General features: G+C 38.0%; 1 protein-coding gene and 1 non-coding gene across 2 annotated transcripts in view; both read left to right on the top strand.

Moving 5' to 3' along the window:
- The first annotated feature begins 5,308 nt into the window (after window positions 1-5,308).
- The window catches only part of LOC108294975 (ankyrin repeat domain-containing protein 62-like), a 37,732-nt gene continuing 20,490 nt past the window's right edge, over window positions 5,309-22,550 (top strand). Inside the window, exons 1-6 of the mRNA XM_017516993.2 lie at window positions 5,309-6,050; window positions 6,213-6,386; window positions 11,291-11,397; window positions 12,737-12,874; window positions 15,255-15,322; window positions 16,619-16,672. Of these exons, the coding sequence (XP_017372482.2) occupies window positions 5,871-6,050; window positions 6,213-6,386; window positions 11,291-11,397; window positions 12,737-12,874; window positions 15,255-15,322; window positions 16,619-16,672 (721 nt within the window). The 5' untranslated portion in view covers window positions 5,309-5,870. The remainder of the gene's footprint in view (window positions 6,051-6,212; window positions 6,387-11,290; window positions 11,398-12,736; window positions 12,875-15,254; window positions 15,323-16,618; window positions 16,673-22,550) is intronic.
- On the top strand, window positions 14,139-14,245 carry LOC119469264. Its single transcript, XR_005198070.1, has one exon. It is a non-coding gene; the product is annotated as a U6 spliceosomal RNA (small nuclear RNA).

Here is a 22,550-nt window from a genome sequence, read left to right as displayed (position 1 = left end):
GACAATCATGCGGTTTTTGTCTTTGGTTCTGTTTATGTGGTGAATTACGTTTATAGACTTGTGTATGTTGAACCAGCCTTGCATCCCTGGGATGAAGCCTACTTGTTCATGGTGGATAAGCTTTTGGATGTGCTGTTGCAGTCAGTTTGCAAGTAATTTATTGAAGATTTTTATATCTATATTCATCATCAATATTGACCTGAAGTTTTCTTTTCTTGCTGAATCTCTGCCAGATTTTGGTATCAGGATGATGTTGGTCTCATAAAACGATTTGGGAAGGATTCCCTCTTTTTGTATTCTTTGGAATAGTTTCATAAAGAATGGTACCAGCTTCTCTCTTTGTATGTCTGGTAGAATTCGGCTCTGAACTCATTTGGACCTGGGCTTGTTTTTGGTTAGTAGGTTATTAATTGCTGCCTCAACTTCAGACCTTCTTAATGGTCTATTCAGCGTTTCGACTTCTCCCTGGTTTAGGCTTGGGAGGATGCAAGTGTCCAGGAATTTATCCATTTCTTCCAGGTTTACTAGTTTATGTGCATAGGGTTGTTTGTGATAATCTCTGATGATGGTTTGTATTTCTGTGGAATCTATAGTGATATCCCCTTTATTGTTATTTATTGCATCGATTTGGTTATTCTCTCTTTTTTTTTATTTTGCCTAGTGGTCTCTCTATTTTATCGATCTTTTCAAAAAACCAGCTCCTGGATTTATTGATTTTTTTGGAGGCATTTGTCTCTATCTCCTTCAGTTCTGCTCTGATCTTAGTTATTTCTTGTCTTCTGCTAGACTTTGAGGTTTTTTGATCTTGCTCCTCTAGCTCTTTCAATTTTGGTGACAGGGTGTCGATGTTTGATCTTTCTTTGCTTGTCCTGTAGGCATTTATTGCTATATATTTTCCTCTAGACACTGCTGTAAATGTGACCCAGAGATTCTAGTATGTTGCGTCTTCATTCTGGTTGGTTTCAAAGAACGTCTTTATTTCTGCCTTCATTTTATTGTTTATCCAGTCAACATATAAGAGCCAGTTGTTTAGTTTCCATGAAGTTGTGTGGCTCTGAGTTAGTTTCTCAATTCTGCGTTCTAACTTGATTGCACTGTGGTCTGAGGGACAGTTTGTTTTGATTTCCGTTCTTTTGCATTTGCTGAGGTGTGATTTACTTCCAATTATATGGTCAATTTTAGAGTCGGTGTGATGTGGTGCTGAGAAGAGTGTATATTCTGTGGATTTGGGGTGGAGAGTTCTGTAAATGTCTATTAGGTTTGCTTGGTCCAGATTTGAGTTCCAGTCCTGGGTATCATTGTTAATTTTCTGTCTCGTCGATCTAATATTGACAGTGGGGTGTTAAAGTCTCCCACTATTATTGTGTGGGAGTCTAAGTCTCTTTGTAAGTCATTAAAAACTTGCTTTATGTATCTGGGTGCTCTTGTATTGGGTGCATTTATATTTAGGATCGTTAGCTCTTCTTGTTGCATTGATCCTTTTACCGTTATGTAATGTCCTTCTTTGTCTCTTTTGATCTTTGTTACTTTAAAGTCCATTTTATCAGAGATAAGAATTGTAACTCCTGCTTTTTTTGGCCCTCCATTTGCTTGATAAATCTTCCTCCATCCCTTTCTTTTGAGTCTTTGTGTATCCTTGCATGTGAGATGGGTTTCCTGGATACAGCACACTGATGAGTTTTGGCTTTTTCTCCAATTTGCCAGTCTGTGTCTTTTGATTGGGGCATTTAGCCCATTTACATTTAGGGTTAATATTGTTATGTGTGAATTTGATCGTTCCATTTTGAGGCTAGCTGACCGTTTTGCCCATTAGTTGATGCAGTTTCCTCATTGTGTTGATGCTCTTTACGATTTGGTATATTTTTGGAGTGGCTGATACTGGTTGTTCCTTTCTATGTTTAGTGCCTCTTTCAGGATCTCAAGTAAAGCAGGCTTGGTGGTGATGAAATCTCCGAGTACTTGCTTGTTCATAAAGGATTTTATTTTTCCTTCATTTATGAAGCTTAGTTTGGCTGGATATGAAATTGTAGGTGGAAAGTTCTTTTGTTTAAGGACGTTGAATATTGGCCCCCACTCTCTTCTGGCTGTAGGGATTCTGCTGAGAGATCTGCTGTGAGTCTGATGGTCTTCCCTTTGTGGGTAACCCGACCTTTCTCTCTGGCTGCCTTGGCATTTTCTTCTTCATTTCAACCCTGGTGGATCTGACGATTATGTGCCTTGGTGTTGCTCTTCTTGAGGAATATCTTTGTGGTGTTCTCTGTATATCCTGGACTTGAATATTGGCCTGCCTTGCTAGGTTGGGGACGTTTTCCTGGATAATATCCTAAATAGTATTTTCCAGCTTGTATTCATTCTTTCCGTCACATTCAGGTACACCTGTCAAACATAGATTAGGTCTTACACATAGTCCCATATTTCTTGGAGACTTTGTTCATTCCTTTTTACCCTTTTTTCTCTATTCATGCCTTCTCGTTTTATTTCATTGAGTTGATCTTCGACCTCTGATATCCTTTCTTCTGCTTTATCAGTTCGGCTGTTGAAACTTGTGTATGTTTCACTGAATTCTCGTGTTTTTCAGCTCCATCAATTCACTTGTATTCCTCTCTTAGTTTTTTATTCTCGTTAGTATTTCATCAAATCTTATTTCAAGGTTCTTAGTTTCTTGCACTGGGTTAGAACATGTTCTTTTAGCTCACAGAAGTTTCTTATTACCCACCTTCTGAAGCCTGATTCTGTCAATTCATCACACTCATTCTCCATCCAGCCTTGTTCCCTCACTGGTGAGGGGTTGTGATCCCTTGTAGGAGGAGAGGTGTTCTGGTTTTCAGTGTTTTCATCCTTTTTGCACTGTTTTCTTCCCATGTTTCTGTATTTATCAACCTGTCATCTTTGTAGTTGACTTTCAGATTGGGTCTCTGAGTGGACGTCCAGTTTGTTGATGACGATGTTATTTCTTTCTGTTTCTTAGTTTTCCTTCTAACAGTCTGGCCCCTCTTCTGTAGGACTGCTGAGGTCCACTCCAGGCCCTACTTGCCTGGGCTTCACCTGCAGCAGCTGCAGAACAGTAAGGGTTGCTGCCAGTTTCTTCTTCTGCTATCTTTGTCCCAGAAGGATACCCGCCAGATGTCAGTTTGAGCTCTCCTTTATGAGATGACTCTTTCAATATACGGGGGTTAGGGAGCTGCTCGAGGAGACAGTCTGTTCTTTATAGGAGCTCAGGTGCTGAGTTGTGAGCTCCGTTGTTCATTCAGAGCTGCTGGACAGGTACATTTAAGTCTGTTGCAGTGGAACTCATAAACCCCTTTTTTTTTCCCCCAGCTGCTCTGTCCTAGGGAGTTAGGGCTTTATTTATGAGTTTCTGTTGTGCTGCTACCTTTTTTTCAGGGCTGCCCTGCCCAGTGAGGAGGCAGCCTAGTCACTGTCTGCTGCAGAGGCTTTGCTGAATTGCTCTGGGGTCCGCCCAGCTGCCGTGTGAACTTCACTGCAGTCCTGTTTATACGGGTATAGTTAGAACTGCCTCGTCAATGGTTGCCCACCTCTGTAATGGCGGACTCTCTCTGTAATGGTGGCCTGCCTTGGCAATGGCAGGCGGCCTCAGCAATGGTGGACTACCTCTGTAGTGGTGGACTGCCTCGGTAATGGCAGGCACCCCTCCCCCACTGAGTTGGACTGTCCCGGGTTCAGCTGTGCTTGCTGTGAAACTGTCATTCAGAGTTTTTCAGATTGCTGTTTTTTTGTGGGAGTTGGGCCAGCCGAGCCTGATCACCTGGCTCCCTGCCTCAGAGCCCTTTTTTTTCTTTTTTTTCTTTCAGTTAAATGGGCAACTCTGTCTCCCAGGTGTTCCAGTCGCCTGTTGAAAAGGCTCCAGGGTCTGTGTGATTTCCCATGTGGTGACCCACTGTGCCGTCTGAAACAGCCTCTCTGAGATTTGTGGCGCTTTTTTGCCTGGGAATCTCCTGGCCTGGCTCCCTGTTTCAGTCCCCTTTTTTATCAGTTCAATGGGTGACTCTATCTCCCAGGAGCTCCAATCACCAGCTAAAATGGTGCCTGGACCCATGTATTTTGTGTGGATTACCACAGTGCTGGCCAAAACAGCTTTGCTGGCGACTTGTGGGACTCCTCCACTTGGGAATCTCCTGGTCTGTGGGCAATAAAAATACGTCTGGAAATGCGGCGTCCACTCACCATCTGTGCTTTTGCTGGAAGCTGCAATGCTGAGCTGCTCCTAATCAACCATCTTGGATCTATTCCTTGTGAAGGGGACATTATTATGTGTACTTGTAGATTTTTCTGCTTTCATTTTATTGTATATATAATTTTTATTATATACAGGTTTATTACATATATGCAAACAATAAGAATGAACTCCTTTGCTCTGTGTGTGTTCATTCTTTCAATCCCTTTATTTCTTCAACATATACCAAATACCTTTTATGTAGCAGACACATTCTTCCATCTTTCAGGACCCCCTTCCATCCTTAAAAATTTAATTTATCTGCCCAGCCTGAGCAAGCTGAGAGATTTAAAATTGGACTATTAGGGTTAAATCTCAATTGAAGTTTTCTTCTCTTTTTTCAAATGAAAGTATTTCTGAAGGTAGAAAACATTTGTAAAAGATAACCTTTAAATATCTTTCTGAAAATTTAAATTTAGTTCAGAGAAGTTTAAGTACCGACAGTGTTAAACACTACTATTAATTTTTGGAAATACTTGATTCAATACATTCTATAAATCTAAGTACTAACAAAATAGGTGTGCCTATTCATTTGAATCCTGAGTTTTCTTTGGCTTTAAGTTTTCTGAAAAAGTAAGAATTACTTTGTTTTAAAAATGTGTTGTTATTTTCATTTTAGCCCTCTTTCTGTCGTACTTCTAAGAAAATGTATTTAGATACCAATCATATGAGTAGAGCTGCCTGTTCTATATACCATATCTCAGTGTAAGGCACTGTGAATTATGGGATGCCCCATTATTTTATGTATCAGTAAGAAAATGTTTAAAATACTGCCAGTAGGCTGGGCATGGTGGCTCACACTTGTAATCCCAGCACTTTGGGAGGCTAACGAGGGAGGATCACCAGAGGTCAGGAGTTTGAGACCAGCCTGTCTAACATGGTGAAACGCCATCTCTACTGAAAATACAAAAAATAACCCCGGCATGATAGCATGCCCCTGTAATCCCAGCTACTCAGGAGACTGAGGCAGGAGAATCGCTTCAACCCAGGAGTCAGAGGTTGCAGTGAGAGGTTGCAGTGAGCTGAGATCACGCCATTGCACTCCAGCTTGGGCAGCAAGAGCAAAACTCCATCTCAAAAATAAATAAATAAAATGAAATGCTGCCAATGTTAGTCTTAATAAATCATGAATTAAAAGCAGGATTCCAAAGTCAGAAATGTTAAAATGTGACAAAATGAGCTTCTTAGTTGAAATACAATGATACCTCTAATCCTTAAAACATATTTCAAAGTAGGTATAATTGTAATGTTTTACTTAATTAAAATGTTTTTGTAAGTAGTAATGCTTAACGATTATTGAGCTGTTATTTGTGCTGAGAACTGTTGTAAATGCTTTGTATAGATTCTCATGTAAGCATCACACTGGGAGATAGCTACTATTCTCATCTGTATTTTACTAATGAGGAAATTGAGGCTCATACGGGCTCGCCAGTACTGAATGAGTGACAGAGCTTAAAGTAGGAATCAAGCCCAAATTGAACTGAATCCAAAGGCTAAGCCCTTTCTATTAAGCAACCTGCTCTTTCATTATTACGGTAGGTAATAAGTGCTAAGAAAGATTGAACTTTCTTCACAGAAAAGTAACTGTTAGTTTTTAAGGTAAAGGGATAACATACTATTTGATGTTTACAATTAAATGCATCATTGTTTGGTTTGGGATAGTGCACTACAATTGCCTAAAATGTCCTCTCACTCTAATAGGACTGCTCTACATTGGGCGTGTGCCCATGGCCATTCAGGAGTGGTAACTCATTTGGTGGCTAGAAAATGCCAGCTTAACCTCACTGACAGTGAAAACAGGACAGCTCTGATCAAGGTATATGGTAGTCAACTATATATATACTATATATATATGGAATGGATTTAATTTAAAATCACAGAATAAAATGAATTAATCTCATTGGAATATAACTAGTTGGTGAATCATGTGGAAGATTTCCTAGAATTTACAATCTGTTTCTTGGTCTAATACTGACAGGCTGTACAATGTCAGAAAGAGGTTTGTGCATCTATCCTCCTGGAACATGGCGCCGATCCAAATATTACAGACATATATGGCAACACTGCCCTGCACTATGCCATTGACAATGAGAATATATCAATGGCGGGAAAACTGCTTGCATATGGTGCAGATATTGAAGCAAGAAGCCAGGTATAGATCAACCAGTGTTCTATTCAAAGTATTTCAAGTGTATTTGTTTTACTATTAACATATGTAAGGGTCAGTTTTCTATATTTGGAAGCTCAAGTACTCCCTAAGTGAAGATACTTTTAAATAATGTAATTGTCTAAGATTTTACTATAAATATGGAAGCTTTTAAACCACTAGAGAATGCAGCTTTTATTTATGCACTTATAAATATTTGTGAAAACACAGAATTTGTGAAAGGTAATACTTTAAAACATTTTTCCACTCAAGTTTTTTTTCCCCCAATTAGCATAAGGTGACACAGAAAAGCAAAATTTGCCCTTAAATCTCAAAGAAAATTAAAGTATTTTACAATCAAAATAATCCTTGCTACTGTTGACAGTTTTTCCCCAAAAAAATAATTTATGTGAGAGCAATTGATTGCTCTTGGTCAAGGGCACAAGATGGAAAGGTTGGACAGGGTAAAGAACAGCCATCAGAAATATGCATGCTGATTTGGACATTAGGTAATGAGAACAAATACTGAGAAGAGGGTTTTTTCTTTTTTGTTTAGTTCCAGTGTATATGTCTAGACAAGGTTCTCTTCAGTTTGGGGAATAATAAGTCTTAGTTTGGGAGAGTGAATTGTAAAATTGCCTTGAGATCAATTTTGGTAGGACTCTGAGGAAACTAGATTGACATGAATGGGTGCTGATTGAAGTAGGAAGCAGTTCAGCAGAGGGAAGAACACATAATTAATGGACATTATTCTATTCTGGCATTTCTGTCAGTCACTTAGATAAGCATCTAAATTGCACTCTGAAGTCTACAATATATTGATGGAAGATGGGAGATGAGGAGTTACAAACAGCAAAATCAAGTTGGATTTTGAGTTTACTAGTCCCTGTTTCACCCTAGGCAGGAAAATTGAATGGAGTGTGCAGTGAATGACTGTCTCTTACTCTTTCTTCTTTTTGGCCAAATCCCTAAATGATAAAGGGAATTAGTCATGTGGGTGAGAGATGAGACTGAAATGATTGTCTGCTGCACTGGTTCTCAGCTAGAATTGTGCATCACAGTAACCTGGGGACAGTAAAACGAAATATACAAGTCTCAGCTCTCTCCTGAAGATTTTGATATAGTAAATCTATTAAAGCCTCAAAATGGATGTTTAAGAATATTTCCTTGAAGCCAGGCCTTGTGGTGCATGGCTGTAGTCCCACTTACTTGGAGGCTGAAGTGGGAGGATTGCTTAAGCCCAGGTTAATAGAGTGAGACTCTGTCTTTAACAGCAGCAGCAGCAGCAGCAGTAGCAGCAGCAGCAGCAGCAGCAGCAGCTAATACCACAAAATTACTTGATGTTCTCGTACACTTCTAGATAAGAACGAACTGAACAGATAAGTGTAATAGAAATTTCCCTATCTCAAAAACGTAAGAAATTTCTAAAGAGTTCGGAGTTTGATAGGCACTATAAATACTTCCTTTAAATTCCTTCTTTCAATATTAGGCTGACTTTCATCTTTCTCAACCTCTGTGGGTGGGAAGTTCAATTGAATATTATTTGTAACATCTTAATAGCTTAAAGAATAATACCTTTTCCTTGACACCATTGAATGTTCACTGCCATTCAGAAGGTCTTTAGAAATTGCTTTGGGATAGTATTATTTTTTAATTTTTTAATTTTTTATTGCGTTTTAGGTTTTGGGTTAAATGTGAAGAACATGCAAGACTGTTGCATAGGTACACACGTGGCAGCGTGCTTTGCTGCCTTCCTCCCCTTCACCTATATCTGGCGTTTCTCCCCATGCTATCTCTACCCAACTCCCCACCCCTAACTCTCCCTCTCCTGTTTCCCCCCAGCAGACCCCAGTGTGTGATGCTCCCCTCCCTGTGTCCAAGTGTTCTCCTTGTTCAACACCCGCCTATGAGTGAGAACATGCGATGGTTGATGTTCTATTATTGTGTCAGTTTGCTGAGAATGATGGTTTCCAGGTTCATCCATGTCCCTACAAAGGACACAAACTCATCGTTTTTGATGGTTGCATAATATTCCATGATGTATATGTGCCACATTTTCCCTGTCCAGTCTATCATCGATGGGCATTTGGGTTGGTTCCAGGTCTTCGCTATTGTAAACAGTGCTGCAATGAACATTCATTTGCATGTGTCCTTATAGTAGAATGATTTATAATCCTTTGGATATATACCCAGTAATGGGATTGTTGGGTCAAATGGAATTTCTATTTCTAGGTCCTTGAGGAATCGCCACACTGTCTTCCACAATAGTTGAACTAATTTACACTCCCACCAACAGTGTAAAAGTGTTTCTATTTCTCCACATCCTCTCCAGCATCTGTTGTCTCCAGATCTTTTAATGATCGCCATTCTAGCTGGCAAGAAATGGTATCTCAATGTATTTTTGATTTGCATTTCTCTGATGACCAGTGATGATGAGCATTTTTTCATGTTTTTTGGCTTCATGTATGTCTTCTTTTGTAAAGTGTCTGTTCATATCCTTTGCCCACTTTTGAATGGTGTTGTTTGTTTTTTTCTTCTAAATCTGCTTTAGTTCTTTGTAAATTCTGGATATCAGCCCTTTGTCAGATGGGTGGACTGCAAAAATTTTTTCCAATTCTGTTTGTTGCCGATTCACTCTAATGACTGTTTCTTTGGCTGTGCAGAAGCTGTGGGGTTTGATTAGGTCCCATTTGTCTATTTTGGCTTTTGTTGCCAATGCTTTTGGGGTTTTAGTCATGAAATCCTTGCCTACGTCTATGTCCTGAATGGTTTTGCCTAGATTTTCTTCGAGGGTTTTTATGGTGTTAGGTCTTATGTTTAAGTCTTTAATCTATCTGGAGTTAATTTTAGTGTAAGGTGTCAGGAAGTGGTCCAGTTTCTGCTTTTTGCACATGGCTAGCCAGCTTTCCCAACACCATTTATTGAACAGGGAATCATTTCCCCATTGCTTGTTTTTGTCTGGTTTGTCAAAGATCAGATGGTTGTAGATATGTTGTGTTGCCTCCGAGACCTCTGTTCTGTTCCATTGGTCTATATCTCTGTTTTGGTACCAGTACCATGCTGCTTTGATTACTGTAGCCTTGTAGTGTAGTTTGAAGTCTGGTAGTGTGATGCCTCCTGCTTTGTACTTTTTGCTTAGAATTGACTTGGCTTTGTGGGCTCTCTTTTGGTTCCATATGAAGTTTAAGGTGTTTTTTTCCAGTTCTCTGAAGAAGGTAGCTTGATTGGGATAGCATTGAATCTGTAAATTACTTTGGGCAGTATGGCCGTTTTCACGATATTGGTTCTTCCTAAGCATGAACATGGAATGTTTCTCCATCTGTTTGTGTCCTCTCTTATTTCATTGAGCAGCGGCTTGTAGTTCTCCTTGAAGAGGTCCTTTACGTTCCTTGTTAGTTGTGTTCCTAGGTATTTTATTCTCTTTGTGGTGATTGTGAATGGCAGTTTGTTCTTGATTTGGCTCTCTTTAAGTCTGTTATTGGTGTGTAGCAATGCATGTGATTTTTGCACATTGATTTTGTATCCTGAGACTTTGCTGAAGTTGCTTATCAATTTCAGGAGATTTTGGGGTGAGACGATGTGGTCTTCTAGATATACAATCATGTTGTCTGCAAATAGAGACAATTTGACTTCCTCCTTTCCTATTTGAATACCCTTTATTTCTTTTCAATCAATTCAATCAGCAATCTTGCCTGATTACTCTGGCTAAAACTTCCAGTACTATACTGAATGGAAGTGGTGAAAGAGGGCATCCTTGTCTAGTGCCAGGTTTGAAAGGAAAGCTTCCAGTTTTTGCCCATTCAGTATGATATTGGCTGTTGGTTTGTCATAGATAGCTTTTATTATTTTTAGATACATTCCATCAATACCTAGTTTATTGAGGGTTTTTAACATAAAGGGCTGTTGAATTTTGTCAAAGGCCTTCCCTGCATCAGTTGAGATAATCATGTGGTTTTTGTCTTTGGGATAGTTTTTAATAAGCAGAGGCTGACCCTTTCAGGGTTTTGTGTCTCTTAGTTGTCATTCAGGTGAGTAGGCCAAGAAATCATTGTTATAAGCAGGTTCTCCCATTAGAATAGTAGCACATTTTTGACCTTTTTTAAAAGTTGAAGCTGTATTATGGACTATCTCAGTATGTTATTAGATTTGTAGTTTTGGCATGGTTAGGATGGCAGTTTTAAACACTGAAAACCATGTAGTTAGTAAGAATTCAGATAGGTATTCTTTCAATAACTTAGTTACAGCAGTCCTGTGAACTAGTTATCCATTTTTTTAAATGAGCTGGGAAAGTTAAATACAAATAGAATGTAAATGAACGAATGTTGGAAAAGTTCTTGAAGTGGCAATTATGAATCTTAATGGCAATTTTTATTGCATTTTTGGGCCTGACTTTTTTGTTAAAACATCTGAAACTAAAAGGAAATATTTTACATACAAATATTTGCTTTACATACAACAATTTAAAAATACATTCATAGCAAATATGAAAACACAAGGTCTGTAGTCTAAATGTGCCCCATAGATTTAGTTTAGTTTACCTCTATAAGATGTGTCAACATGTAAAAATTTAGACAACTCATACACAGATCTAGATTTCAGGCTTCTCTTAGAGGATCACATCTGAATTCCCTTGAGCTCATATCAGTGTCATTATGCTGTGCAGAGGTTACCCCGTTATGTGAGGCATATGTGCTCCCGTCTGCTACTGTGCCTTGCAGATACCCTAGGAGGGGTATCTGAAAGGGAAGGAACAGCATGTGGGCAAGCACCGTGGAGTGAGAAGGAAGTGATTGCTTTTTATTTACTTTCTACTTCATACGTTTAAGTTCATAGGATCTTACATAAGGTTTTCAGCTCAATTGAGAAATATGTAATTTTGTGAATTATAAATTGTTTTTGCTGCTTTACAGGGTGAACTTACATCACTTTTACTTGCCATAAATAGGAAAAAAGAGCAAATGGTGGCATTTTTGTTGAAGAAAAAACCAGATTTAACTGCTGTAGATAATTTTGAAAGGTACAATAGTTCTTTTCTTGTTCATTTTTAAACCTGAGTGGTGTTCTAGAGTGGAAACAGTCACTTGTCAGAAATATTAAATTGATAAGATTAACTTATTATTATTGGGTTAGAGAGAAATATCAACACAAATCATCAAGTAAACAATTATTTACACTGGGCAACATAAAAAATCTGTATTGTAGGATTCATCTTCCCTTATTATATTGACCATTGACAGATGAGGTAATATTTTGAGTGATATGATCTTACATTAACTAAAGGGATTTCATATTGGTTTTATTTGTTTTAAAATTGTGGACTTCAACTTTTAGTTTACTTTGACTCAATATTGAAATTTCTTAACTCTCTTATAGTAGTTTTAACCTTTGCTTTTTACATACTTTTTCTTTAAAAATAGTATGTTAAAGATAAATTAGAGTTGAAAATCATTTTGTCTTTTGGATGACTTTGCTTTAGTTTGCTTTGTCTCAAGAATCTTAATGTTAGGTTATTCCTAAGTGACTATTAATTGCTATTGCGAGATACTGTGTGTTCATTGGGTTTTTTTTCTTCTTTTTACTTCTAGTGTATTTTTATATTATTTTTAATTAGTATGGGCAGAGGGCAAAAAGATAGCTTTAAATGGATAAGCTTTTCTTTTCATGAATACAAGCCATGTGTGGCTGACAATGAGAAAAAAAAAGGATAAGCTTTAGATTCACGTAAGACTGGGTTTAATTCATCGCTTTTCTACTTGCTAGGTGTGTGACCTTGGGAACAGTACTTATCACCAAGTATGTTTTCCTATGTGAAAAAGAGAAAATAATATCTCTTTCAATGATGGTTGTTTATGAGTAACGTACATATATATGGCATTTAATTTAGTGTCTCTCACATGATTATCAGTATCATTAACTGAAACTATTGTGGCTATTACTAGCATTATTTTTATTGTTTTAAACCTACAGATAGCTCTTACTTACCCCAAGCTGATTTTGAATTACAATATATCAGACTAGGGCAGAAATGGATAATTCATTACTTAAATGTTTAGCTACTTTAGATAAGTGACCTGAGCATAGCATCCTGGTCATCAAAGCACTTTATTTTAGCAACTTCTTCTGTGTCATATCCCAGTTGGACAAGACGCTTTCTTGTTGTGCCTTCCTTTTGGCTTTGGTTGCAATTTACAAACATGAACCCTTGAGCACCCAAGATGCTTGTGTTTATTAGAATACATAATTGGTTAATTCTACATGGTTAGACAAGATATTAAATTGGTAAAGTATATAAATATAGTTTTTAGTATAACTTTGCTAAAGTTCCTAAACATGAAATTATCTCTCTGTTATTTTAGAACAGCCCTCATACTTGCTGCTCGTAGTGGATCAACAAGTATAGTCCACCAGCTTCTTCAGCAAAATATTGATGTTGTTTTCCAAGATATATCTGGATGGACAGCAGAAGACTATGCTGTTGCTTATAACTTTCGAGAGTAAGTGTGTAAAAGGCCACTGAACAGTAAATTGAGGCTTAAAATAATTGTAACCATTGCATCTTATACATCAGGTGAGATCTCATAGTTTGGTTCAGATAGGTTTGGAGTGGCAGTGAGTTAGTCCACTTCATCAGCCAGAAATTAAGCATAAGACTAGACTAGTTAGAAGTAGCAATGAGTGCAGGATTCTTTAACTCAAGACTCTTAAAAAAAAGACTTTTATGCTTAGGGATCCTAATGTTTTCCATTTCATTCCAAGTATAACCCCTGTGCATGGGATAAAATAGTTTCACATCTTTGATTTTTACAGTTAGTTATTTGAATCTTGAAATGTCCAGTTTATCAGAAAATGTTGGACTATCTCCTGGGAGCTGTCTTCTATACCCTCTACCTTGAATATTTCAAGAACCTATGAGGTCTCCTAAGTCCAAAGAAGACAATCATGTTTTACAAGTCAGTAGGAGTGGAAAGGGGAGGATATTCTAATTATTCTGATGTTTTCATGGATTCTGTTAACTGGTTTTTGCTATTGAAACTACTCCTGCAGTCTGGTAAAGATTGACCTTTGCCACAAGAATGCCCCTCCTGATTCAGATCTCTCATTCTTTATAGTAATCTATACATAGTCTTCCAAGTCACAACTTGTTCACATAAATATGCTTATATGCTCAGCCATTGTTTCCAAAGCACCAGTGCCCTGCTCTGGCTTCTAGACATACCAGCTTTACCCACACACATAGTGAGCAAATTGACCCTTCCTTCCATACTCAAAACCTCATGTGGAGCCCACATCATAGCCTGGAATCTAGAATCCTAGATATTGATGGTAAGTTATTCTTTGAGTCCCTTGTTTGTCTTCTTTCCAGCAAATATTAGTTGGGATAGTTCTAAGCTGTTAGAGATGTTCAGATAGTGTTGCAGAAAGATATCAAAGTTTTTTCTTCTTTGCTACCAGATTTTTACCCCAAGCCCCTTTATATCTTATGTAGCAGCTTTTCTTAGACAGTGGAAGGTCCCATGTTATCCTTTCCCAGAGCAGTGGGCACCAACTTGTGGCTGGCCCCTCAAAGAATCTGTTTTCCGTAATAAAAATCTCCCAAGCTACTTGCTTCTCTATATCAAGTTTTTTAAATATCTTCAAATTCTACCTCATAGGAAGCCATTCATCAGAATTACCTGAGTCTCAGGTAGGTGAGTTGGACTGAACAGAGCCAAGCTTCATCCATGATTCATCAGCATCCATTTATAAAAGTAGGGCTTTGTGCTTGCTTCAGCAGCACATATACTAAAACTGGAACAATACAGAGAAAGTTAGCATGGCCCCTACATAAGCATGCCACACTAATCTGTGAAACATTCCATATTTCACACAGTTACAAAAAGGTAAGCTGACTAGTTTGCTGACAAGTTTCCAGAAAACAGTGTGAGTCAGAGCAAAACAGGTGCTAGCCAATAGTGAAATTACACATTTTTATTACAAAAACATTGGTATAAGGTAATTTATGAAATGAGAATGGAGCTGAGTAATCCATGGTGTGTTGTGTGCAAATATATTGGTAGTATGTATCTCAGAAATGAGAAAATACCCACTTACATCTCCTTCATGAAACTTAAAAAAATTAGGGTTTTTGTTTTCTGTGTCAGTTTGAGATGAACATGCTCCGAGAGAAAGGATCATCCTAACAAAGATCCACTGGTTCAGAGTTAGAGTCATGTTATCTATTCTAATGAGACAATGTATTTATTAATAAATTTAATTACAGACACAAACTATGAAATAATTGAGATGTCTTGAATCATAAGCCACAAATAATAGAACAACTAATAAGCAAAATTAAGGCTTAACATTTTCAAAAGATCATAACATTTTAATATTAAGACATATGGGAAACTACACATTGGGTTTCATTTGGAATTCCAAAATATTTCAACAATAAAGTTCAAGAATAAATTATTCCATTGCTTTATTGTTTCTCTGAGCACATTAAAATGTTATTTCATTAAACATAACAACCTAGTGAATAAGGTAGCAAAACCTTCATTCTTTAGAAGAAGACATTGAGCCTAAGAGAAGGAACTTGTCCAAGAACAAATACATGTTGGTTACAGAGCTAGGACTTATAAGTCAGATCGTTTTCCATTATGTCAACCTTACATGTTAATTTACTGAGTTTTACTGCCCTCACTTCATGAGTACTTTACTTTTTTCTTCTTTAATTAGAAGCTTAATAAGAATTTTGTAGAGGTTAAAAACTAAAAGAATATGGGATAAAGTTCTGATATTGTTTGATATACTCTAAGAATTTAATGTATCCAGTAAATGTTTTTCACATCAGCATTAAAATAGTAATTGTATTTACTACATTTTTATGCATAGCATTCGCAGACTAATTTCTGAATATCAAGCAAACAAGAAACGTAAAAGTCTTCAAAATAGCAATCCAGGTAAGACTTCTGACAGTGCATTCCTCTTGATGATCCTATCATAGATAAAAAAGTAAGAGGAAGAAAGTGATCACAAAACAGCAGTTTAAAAAAACCACTGTGTAAATTGAATGTATATTTTTAAATTACTTTCTTGGTAATCTAGATTTCAGAATTATTTAAAAGGCTACTTGTAGGCAATTTATAATCTCAAGCCATATTATGTGAAAAAACAATTCATTATCGTATTTTCTAAAACTCTAGATGATATTTTTGTGTAAATAAGAAAAAAGATTTTTAAGTTAGCATGTAGTATGTTTTCTTTATAGTCACTTTGACAAATTGGACTTGTAAAATTGGATATTCTAATCTGTAAAATAAGTCCTTTGTATTTAGTAAATACATCTTTGAGCAGTGTGGGATTTAGGGGTACCAGTCACCTATTCACTTTGAAATCTGTGTATAACTTTAGACTCCCCCTATAACTTAACTGCTCATGGCTCATCATTGACTGGAAGCCTTAGTGATTATAAAGTCAATTAAGACATATTTGTTATATCTGAATTATTGTTATATGTGTTATATACTGTATTGTTAATACAATAAGCTAGAGAAAAAGAAACATAAAATCATAATGAAGAAAGAATATATTTTCATTCAGTGGAAAGTGGATCATCGTAAAGCTTTCATCCTCAGTGTCTTCAAATTGGCTAGACTGAGGAGGAGGAGGAAGTAGATGGAGATTGATCTTGCTGTCTCAGGTGGCAGGGGCAGAAAAAAATCTGCAGATAATTGGCCCCAGCAGTTCAAACCTTTGTTATTCAGAGTTCAACTCTGAAAGAGTGATTTGTGTCACTGAAAAAGTAACGCTCTTCAAAACCAGAATTTCAATGAGACTTTTCTGGTACCATGAAGAAACATCCATAAGAACTGTACCAATACCAATAGGATATTATTTTTTAAAGATACCTACTGTGTGAAGTTAGAAAATAAATTCCTTATTGAGAAGCACAGGTCATGTTACATATTCTTATATCAACAAGGTCTCGCTAGTATTGACTTAATTTCCCCCAAGTGGAAATCAAATGAGATACATTTACTTTGTTAGAATGAGATTTGTTCCATCTGCTAGTTAATTGTCATAACATCAATTTTGTTAGAAGAAGACATTCTGTTACCATTAGCTAAAATATTATTATAATAAAACATGGGTAGGATTAAGGTAAGCATGCAGAGTGAGTAGGCATTTGCCAGGTAAAGAAGCCAAAGAATGATGGTTGACAAAAGGAATATCTAACAAGATTGTATGTTTGGCAGAAGGAACAGCTAAGAAGATCGCACATTTCCCAAAAGGAAAAGCAAGTGCAAAAGGTAAGATGCTTGAGGGAACTTCACAGAGTTTATGAGAAGTTAGTACAATTAGTATAATATGAGAGTGGTTGGGAATGATTTGAATACCTAGCTAAGTTAAGCTTAGGAAACACTTTTTAAACATATTGAAATGAAATAGATCTTATCCATAGGCCATGGAAAAATTCTTAGAGTGCTTGTGACTGCAAACATTAGATGATGTAACTAACAATAGCTAAAACAATGGGAGCCAAAGTTGTTTTGGTGGTTCAGCGATACCATCCTATCTCACTTGTCTCTTTCAGCTGTGCAATTGGCAGTGTTTTGTTCATATCTCCTTTCATGGTTGGCTACTTAGCAATAGCTTCAAACATCATGTTCTCACAAGAGAGTATCTAAAGGCTGAAGGGTTACTTTTTTTCAAGTGTTCCTTTTAGAAAAGGAAGAAAAGTCAGAAGCTTGCATTGGACCTCCTGTGACATTTTATTGGCTTGATTATACCAGCTGCTCATTCCTAAACCCGGCACTGGAAAAGCAAATGTAATTACTGTGATTTGCTTAGAATAATTATTTCTCTTTTTGGAGCTTGGAGGGATATTGGATGATGAATATCCAGGTAAACTTGGATTTCTCCAGCTAGAAAAAATAAGGAATGGCTACTTGATAGGGAACCAGCAATGTTTGTTGCAGAGAATCACTAGAAATTTTTCAGAAGGGAAGTCACAAGATTTGAGGATTAGGGCATTCTGGTTATGGTATAAAGCAAGGATTGGCATGCTTTTTCTGTAAAGGGCCAGATAGGTAATATTTTAGGCTGTGTAGTCTCTGTCATAGCTACTACTGCCATTGAAGTGTGAAAGCAGGCATAGATAGACTGTGCTCCAAAAAAAGTTTATGTACAAAACCATATGGCAGGCTGGATTTGGCCTGTGACCTGTAGTTTGCTGACCCCTCACTTAGAAGTTAGTGAAAGGTAACCACGTAGACTGGGAGACAAAGGAAACTTTGGCCATATTCAAAGCTATAGTTTCCTTATCACCAGTCTTTGCACTAGTCTTAATCTACTATGAGGCTTTCACCGACCCAAGGTGAAATAATTATAAGCAGCTCAGTGTATTCACTTTAAAATGTTCATTTTTTTCTTGCCCTTATTCTCTCATTTTTTTCTGTTTTTTTTTTTTTTTTTTTTTTTAGAAAATATTAATAATTGGTAGAGTTTGTTTTTCCCTTGTGAAAGACATCAGTTTAGAGGCCATGTTTAACTAGAAAAATATAAACATATTTATCTTGGGCCGGGCACGGTGGCTCAAGCCTGTAATCCCAGCACTTTGGGAGGCTGAGGCGGGTGGATCACGAGGTCAAGAGATCGAGACCATCCTGGTCAACATGGTGAAACCCCGTCTCTACTAAAAATTCAAAAAATTACCTGGGCATGGTGATGCGTGCCTGTAATCCCAGCTACTCAGGAGGCTGAGGCAGGAAAATTGCCTGAACCCAGGAGGTGGAGGTTGCGGTGAGCCAAGATCGCACCATTGCACTCCAGCCTGGGTAACATGAGTGAAACTCCGTCTCAAAAAAAAAAAAAAAAAACATATTTATCTTGTGGCAGTGGAAATATAAATCCAAGGCACAGTTAATATGATTTAGTGATTGTTGAAGGTAAAATGTTAGATGGCAGAGAGAAATCTTAGATTATAAGTTTTGAAGTTGTGCACTAACATTTATACTATATTAGAGGAACAGGGAATTTCAGGCGAATAGAGAAGTGTAAGGAAGAGGAAAGACAAATGTGAGTTTAATGGAACAATCATAGAGGATATTTTTTGTAGGTAATTGGATAATAGGTATTTCTAGCTGGAGATGAAACTCTGAGGTGGGAGTTGCCAACATAGAACGATCCTGTTATAATTATTAAGCAAACTCATAGATCTCAATGAGCTGAAGTTGTATAATGACAAGAAAGCCAGTGACAGAACCCTAGGCATAGCAACATTTTCCAAAGGAAAAGGGCGTGAGTAAGGGAGAATGAGCAGTAGCTAGAGAAATGTAGGAGAGGAGTCAGAGGAAGTGGTGTTGCAGAAATTTAAAACGTGAGAATTTCAAGAAGGTAATATCAATTCTAACAATTAAGATTACTAAAAAGTAAAATGGATGTAACTTTGAAAAGCTCTTTGGTGGTACCCTTTCCAAAAGAATCATTTTAGAGTTGTAAGGTTTACTATAGATTTGATTGATACTTCTGGTGTTCAAATATGAAAGAACAAATCTACCAAGATCCCACCTAACTTTTTGGTAACTACAGCAGCTATGTACAAGGGGTCAGGGAAGATAATTTAGACTGATGAGTGCACGTGCCAACATTTTTCCACAATTGTCAAAACCTAAAGATCATGTGTGAGGAAAAGTATTGTCTTTCTTACCTGCTTCTTGTGGAAAAACTTGATTTATATTCAAGTCCTTGATAAGTTCCTCTGGATACGTTTTGAAGCTTAAATATGGTAGCAGCAACTAAAACCTGCTGTCAGACACATACCCTCTCTTTGTCATGGAATTATAACACAGCCATGTTTTGACAGTTTCAAGTTTTGAACACAAGTGTAGTTTGCAGACCAGGAGTTTGGAGAAACTGACATCTTTTGTATAATATTATGGAGAAAAATATAAGAAAAATATAAGGTGATATGCTGAATATACTAGTTCTCAGCATTCTGGTGACATCAGTAGAAAAGCCAGTACTTGGTTCTTTTTCTTAGTGCAATTCCCTCTTTGTTTGCCTGTTCTGATATCAGCACTTCTACTGCTTCCTTTTGAATTTCAATCTAAAGAAAACACTTTTAGAATACATTTCTAATGACCATTGATGATGAACATTTTTTTCATGTGTTTTTTGGCCTCATATATGTATTCTTTTGAAAAGTGTCTGTTCATATCCTTTGCCCAGTTTTGAGTGGGTTTGTTTGTTTTTTTCTTCTAAATCTGTTTTAGTTCTCTGTGGATTTTGCATATAAGTCCTTTGTCAGATGGGTAGATTGCAAACATTTTTCCCATTCTGTTGGTTGCTGGTTCACTTATGATTGTTGCTTTTGCTGTGCAGAAGCTCTGGAGTTTACTTAGATACCATTTGTCTATTTTGGCTTTTGTTGCCAATGCTTTTGGTGTTTTGGTCATGAAGTCCTTGTCTAGGCCTATGTCCTGAATGGTTTTGCCTAGGTTTTCTTCTAAGGTTTTTATGGTGTTAGGTCTTATGTTTAAGTCTTTAATCCATCTGGAGTTAATTTTAGTGTAAGGTGTCAGGAAGGGGTCCAGTTTCTGCCTTCTGCATGTGGCTAGCCAGTTTTCCCAACACTATTCATTAAACAGAGAATCCTTTCCCCATTGCTTGTTTTTCTCTGGTTTGTCAAAGATCAGATGATTGTAAATGTGTGGCATTGCCTCTGAGGCCTCTGTTTTGATGCCCGTACCATGCTGTTTTCATTACTGTATCCTTGTAGTATAGCTTGAAGTCAGGTAATGTGATGCCTCCAGCTTTGTTCTTTTTGCTTAGGATTGTTCTGGCTATGTGGGCTCTCTTTTGGTTCCATATGAAGTTTAAGGTGGTTTTTTCCAGTTCTGTGAAGAGGGTCATAGGTAGCTTGATGGGGATAGCATTGAATCTATAAATTACTTTGTGTGCCACATTTTCTTTATTCAGTCTATCATGGATACGCATTTGGGTTGGTTCCAAGTCTTTACTATTGTTAACAGTGCCACAATAAACATACATGTGCATGTGTCTTTAAAATATAATGTTTTATAATCCTTTGGGCAAAAACCCAGTAATGGAATTGCTGGGTCAAATGCTGTTTCTATTTCTAGATCCTTGATGAATCGCTACACTGTCTTCCACAATGGTTGAACTAATTTACACTGCCATCAACAGTGTAAAAGCGTTCCTATTTCTCCACATCCTCTCCAGCATCTGTTGTCTCCTGATATTTTAATGATCACCATTCTAACTGGCGTGAGATGGTATCTCAATGCAGTTTTGATTTGCATTTCCCTCTAATGACCATTGACGATGAGCTTTTTTTTCATATGTTTGCTACATAAATGTCTTCTTTTGAAAAGTTTCTGTTCATATCCTTTGCCCACTTTTTGATAGGGTTGTTTGTTTTTTTCTTGTAAATTTGTTTAAGTTATTTGTGGATTCTAATTATTAGTCCTTTGTCAGATGCGTAGCTTGTAAAATTTTGTGCCCATTCAGTTGGTTGCTGGTTCACTCTAATGATAGTTTCTTTTGCTGTGCAGAAGCCCTTAAGTTTAATTAGACAAATGGGATCTAAGAGGTTCTGTTTTGATGCATTTCCAGGATTTGTTTCAAGAGGTGGCCCTTCTTGCAGTGGTGGCTTGGTAATGGCAATTCTGTCAGCATGTGTTTGTCTGAAAAAGACTGTAGCTTTCCTTCACATATGATGCTTAGTTTCACTGGCTACAAAATTATTGGCTGATAATTGTTTTGTTTGAGGAGGCTGAAGATAGGGCCCCGGTCCCTTCTAGCTTATAAGGTTTCTGCTGAGAAATCTCCTGTTAATCTGATAGGTGTTCCTTTATAGGTTACCTAGTGCTTCTGTCTCTTAAGATTTTTTCATTTGTCTTAACTTTGGATAACCTGATGACAGTGTGCCAAGGTGATGATCCTTTTTTCAGTTTCTCTTGTCCCACGCACGGGGTGTTCCTTGATGTAGCACTCTCCCCGTTTTCCTATGTTTGTGGCTTTCTTTGAGCCAAACTGCAGTGATTGTTTTCTGTCTTCTGGGTCTAGGCACTCAGCAAGTGTGCCTGGCTCCAGGCTGGTACTGGGGATTGTCTGCACAGTCTTATGATGTAAACTGTCTATGGGTCTCTCAGCCATGGATACCAGCCTGTTCCACTGGAGGTGGCAGGGGGTGCAATGGATTCCACGAGGGTTTTTAGTTTCAGTAGTTTAATGCTTTATTTTTGTTCTGGTTGGCCTCCTGCCAAAAGGTGGTGCTTCCCAGAGAGCCTCATCTGTGGTGGTACTGGGAGGAACTAGTGGTGGACTGGGCCCTAGAACTCTTAAGATTTTGTCTTACACTATAAGGGTAGGTAGGGAAGGACCATCAAGTGGGGGTGGGACTAGATGTGTCTGAGCTCAGACTCTCCTTGTGTAGATCTTGCTGCCACTGCTGTGGAAGATGGGGTTGTGTACCTAGGTCCCTGGAGTTGTGTACCTAGGAAGATTATGGCTGCCCCTGCTGAGTCCTACAGGTTCTGAGGGAAGTGGGGGAAAGCCAGCAGTCACAGGTCTCACCCAACTCCCATGCAACCCAAAGGGCCGGTCTCACTCCCACTGTGCCCTCTCTAACATTCCATAGTTTAGCACAGAGCCATATGGGCTTGAAAACCTGCCCTAGGCTACCCGCCTTCCAGCTGTGAAAGAAAAGGGCTTCAGTCTTCCTCCTTGGAGAAGTCTACACACTGGATTTGTGCCCTCCCCCAGGTTCTAGCCAAGAGGCTTCTCACCCTGTTCAAATTGTTACAAAGTACAGCTAGAGATTTCCTTCTCCCTGTGGAGTTTTATCTCCTGCTCCTCTCCTGTTGGATTCCTGTGGTGCCAGGCAGGAATGGCCTGCTAGGGGACCCAGCAAGCTCCCGGGGCCTTTCTGCTGCTTTCTGTACCTCTGTATTTTGCCGTCTCTCCAAATTGACTCAGCTCCAGGTAAAGTTGGAAGCTTCTCCTACAAACAGACCTTCAACTTCTCCAGTGGGAGTGCGTGTTCGGGAGTGGAGGGTCTCCCTTTCTCACTTCTGCAGTTGGGGCACTCACAGTTATGGGGGGATCTACTGGGGCCTGCAGGAGCAGTCCACTTCCTTCAGAGGGTTTGTGGGTCCTCCTGGG

Source organism: Cebus imitator, unplaced genomic scaffold, assembly GCF_001604975.1.
Source record: "Cebus imitator isolate Cc_AM_T3 unplaced genomic scaffold, Cebus_imitator-1.0 Scaffold613, whole genome shotgun sequence".
In the NCBI taxonomy this organism is placed as follows: Eukaryota; Metazoa; Chordata; class Mammalia; order Primates; family Cebidae; genus Cebus; species Cebus imitator.
This window is presented reverse-complemented; position numbering and strand designations above follow the sequence as displayed.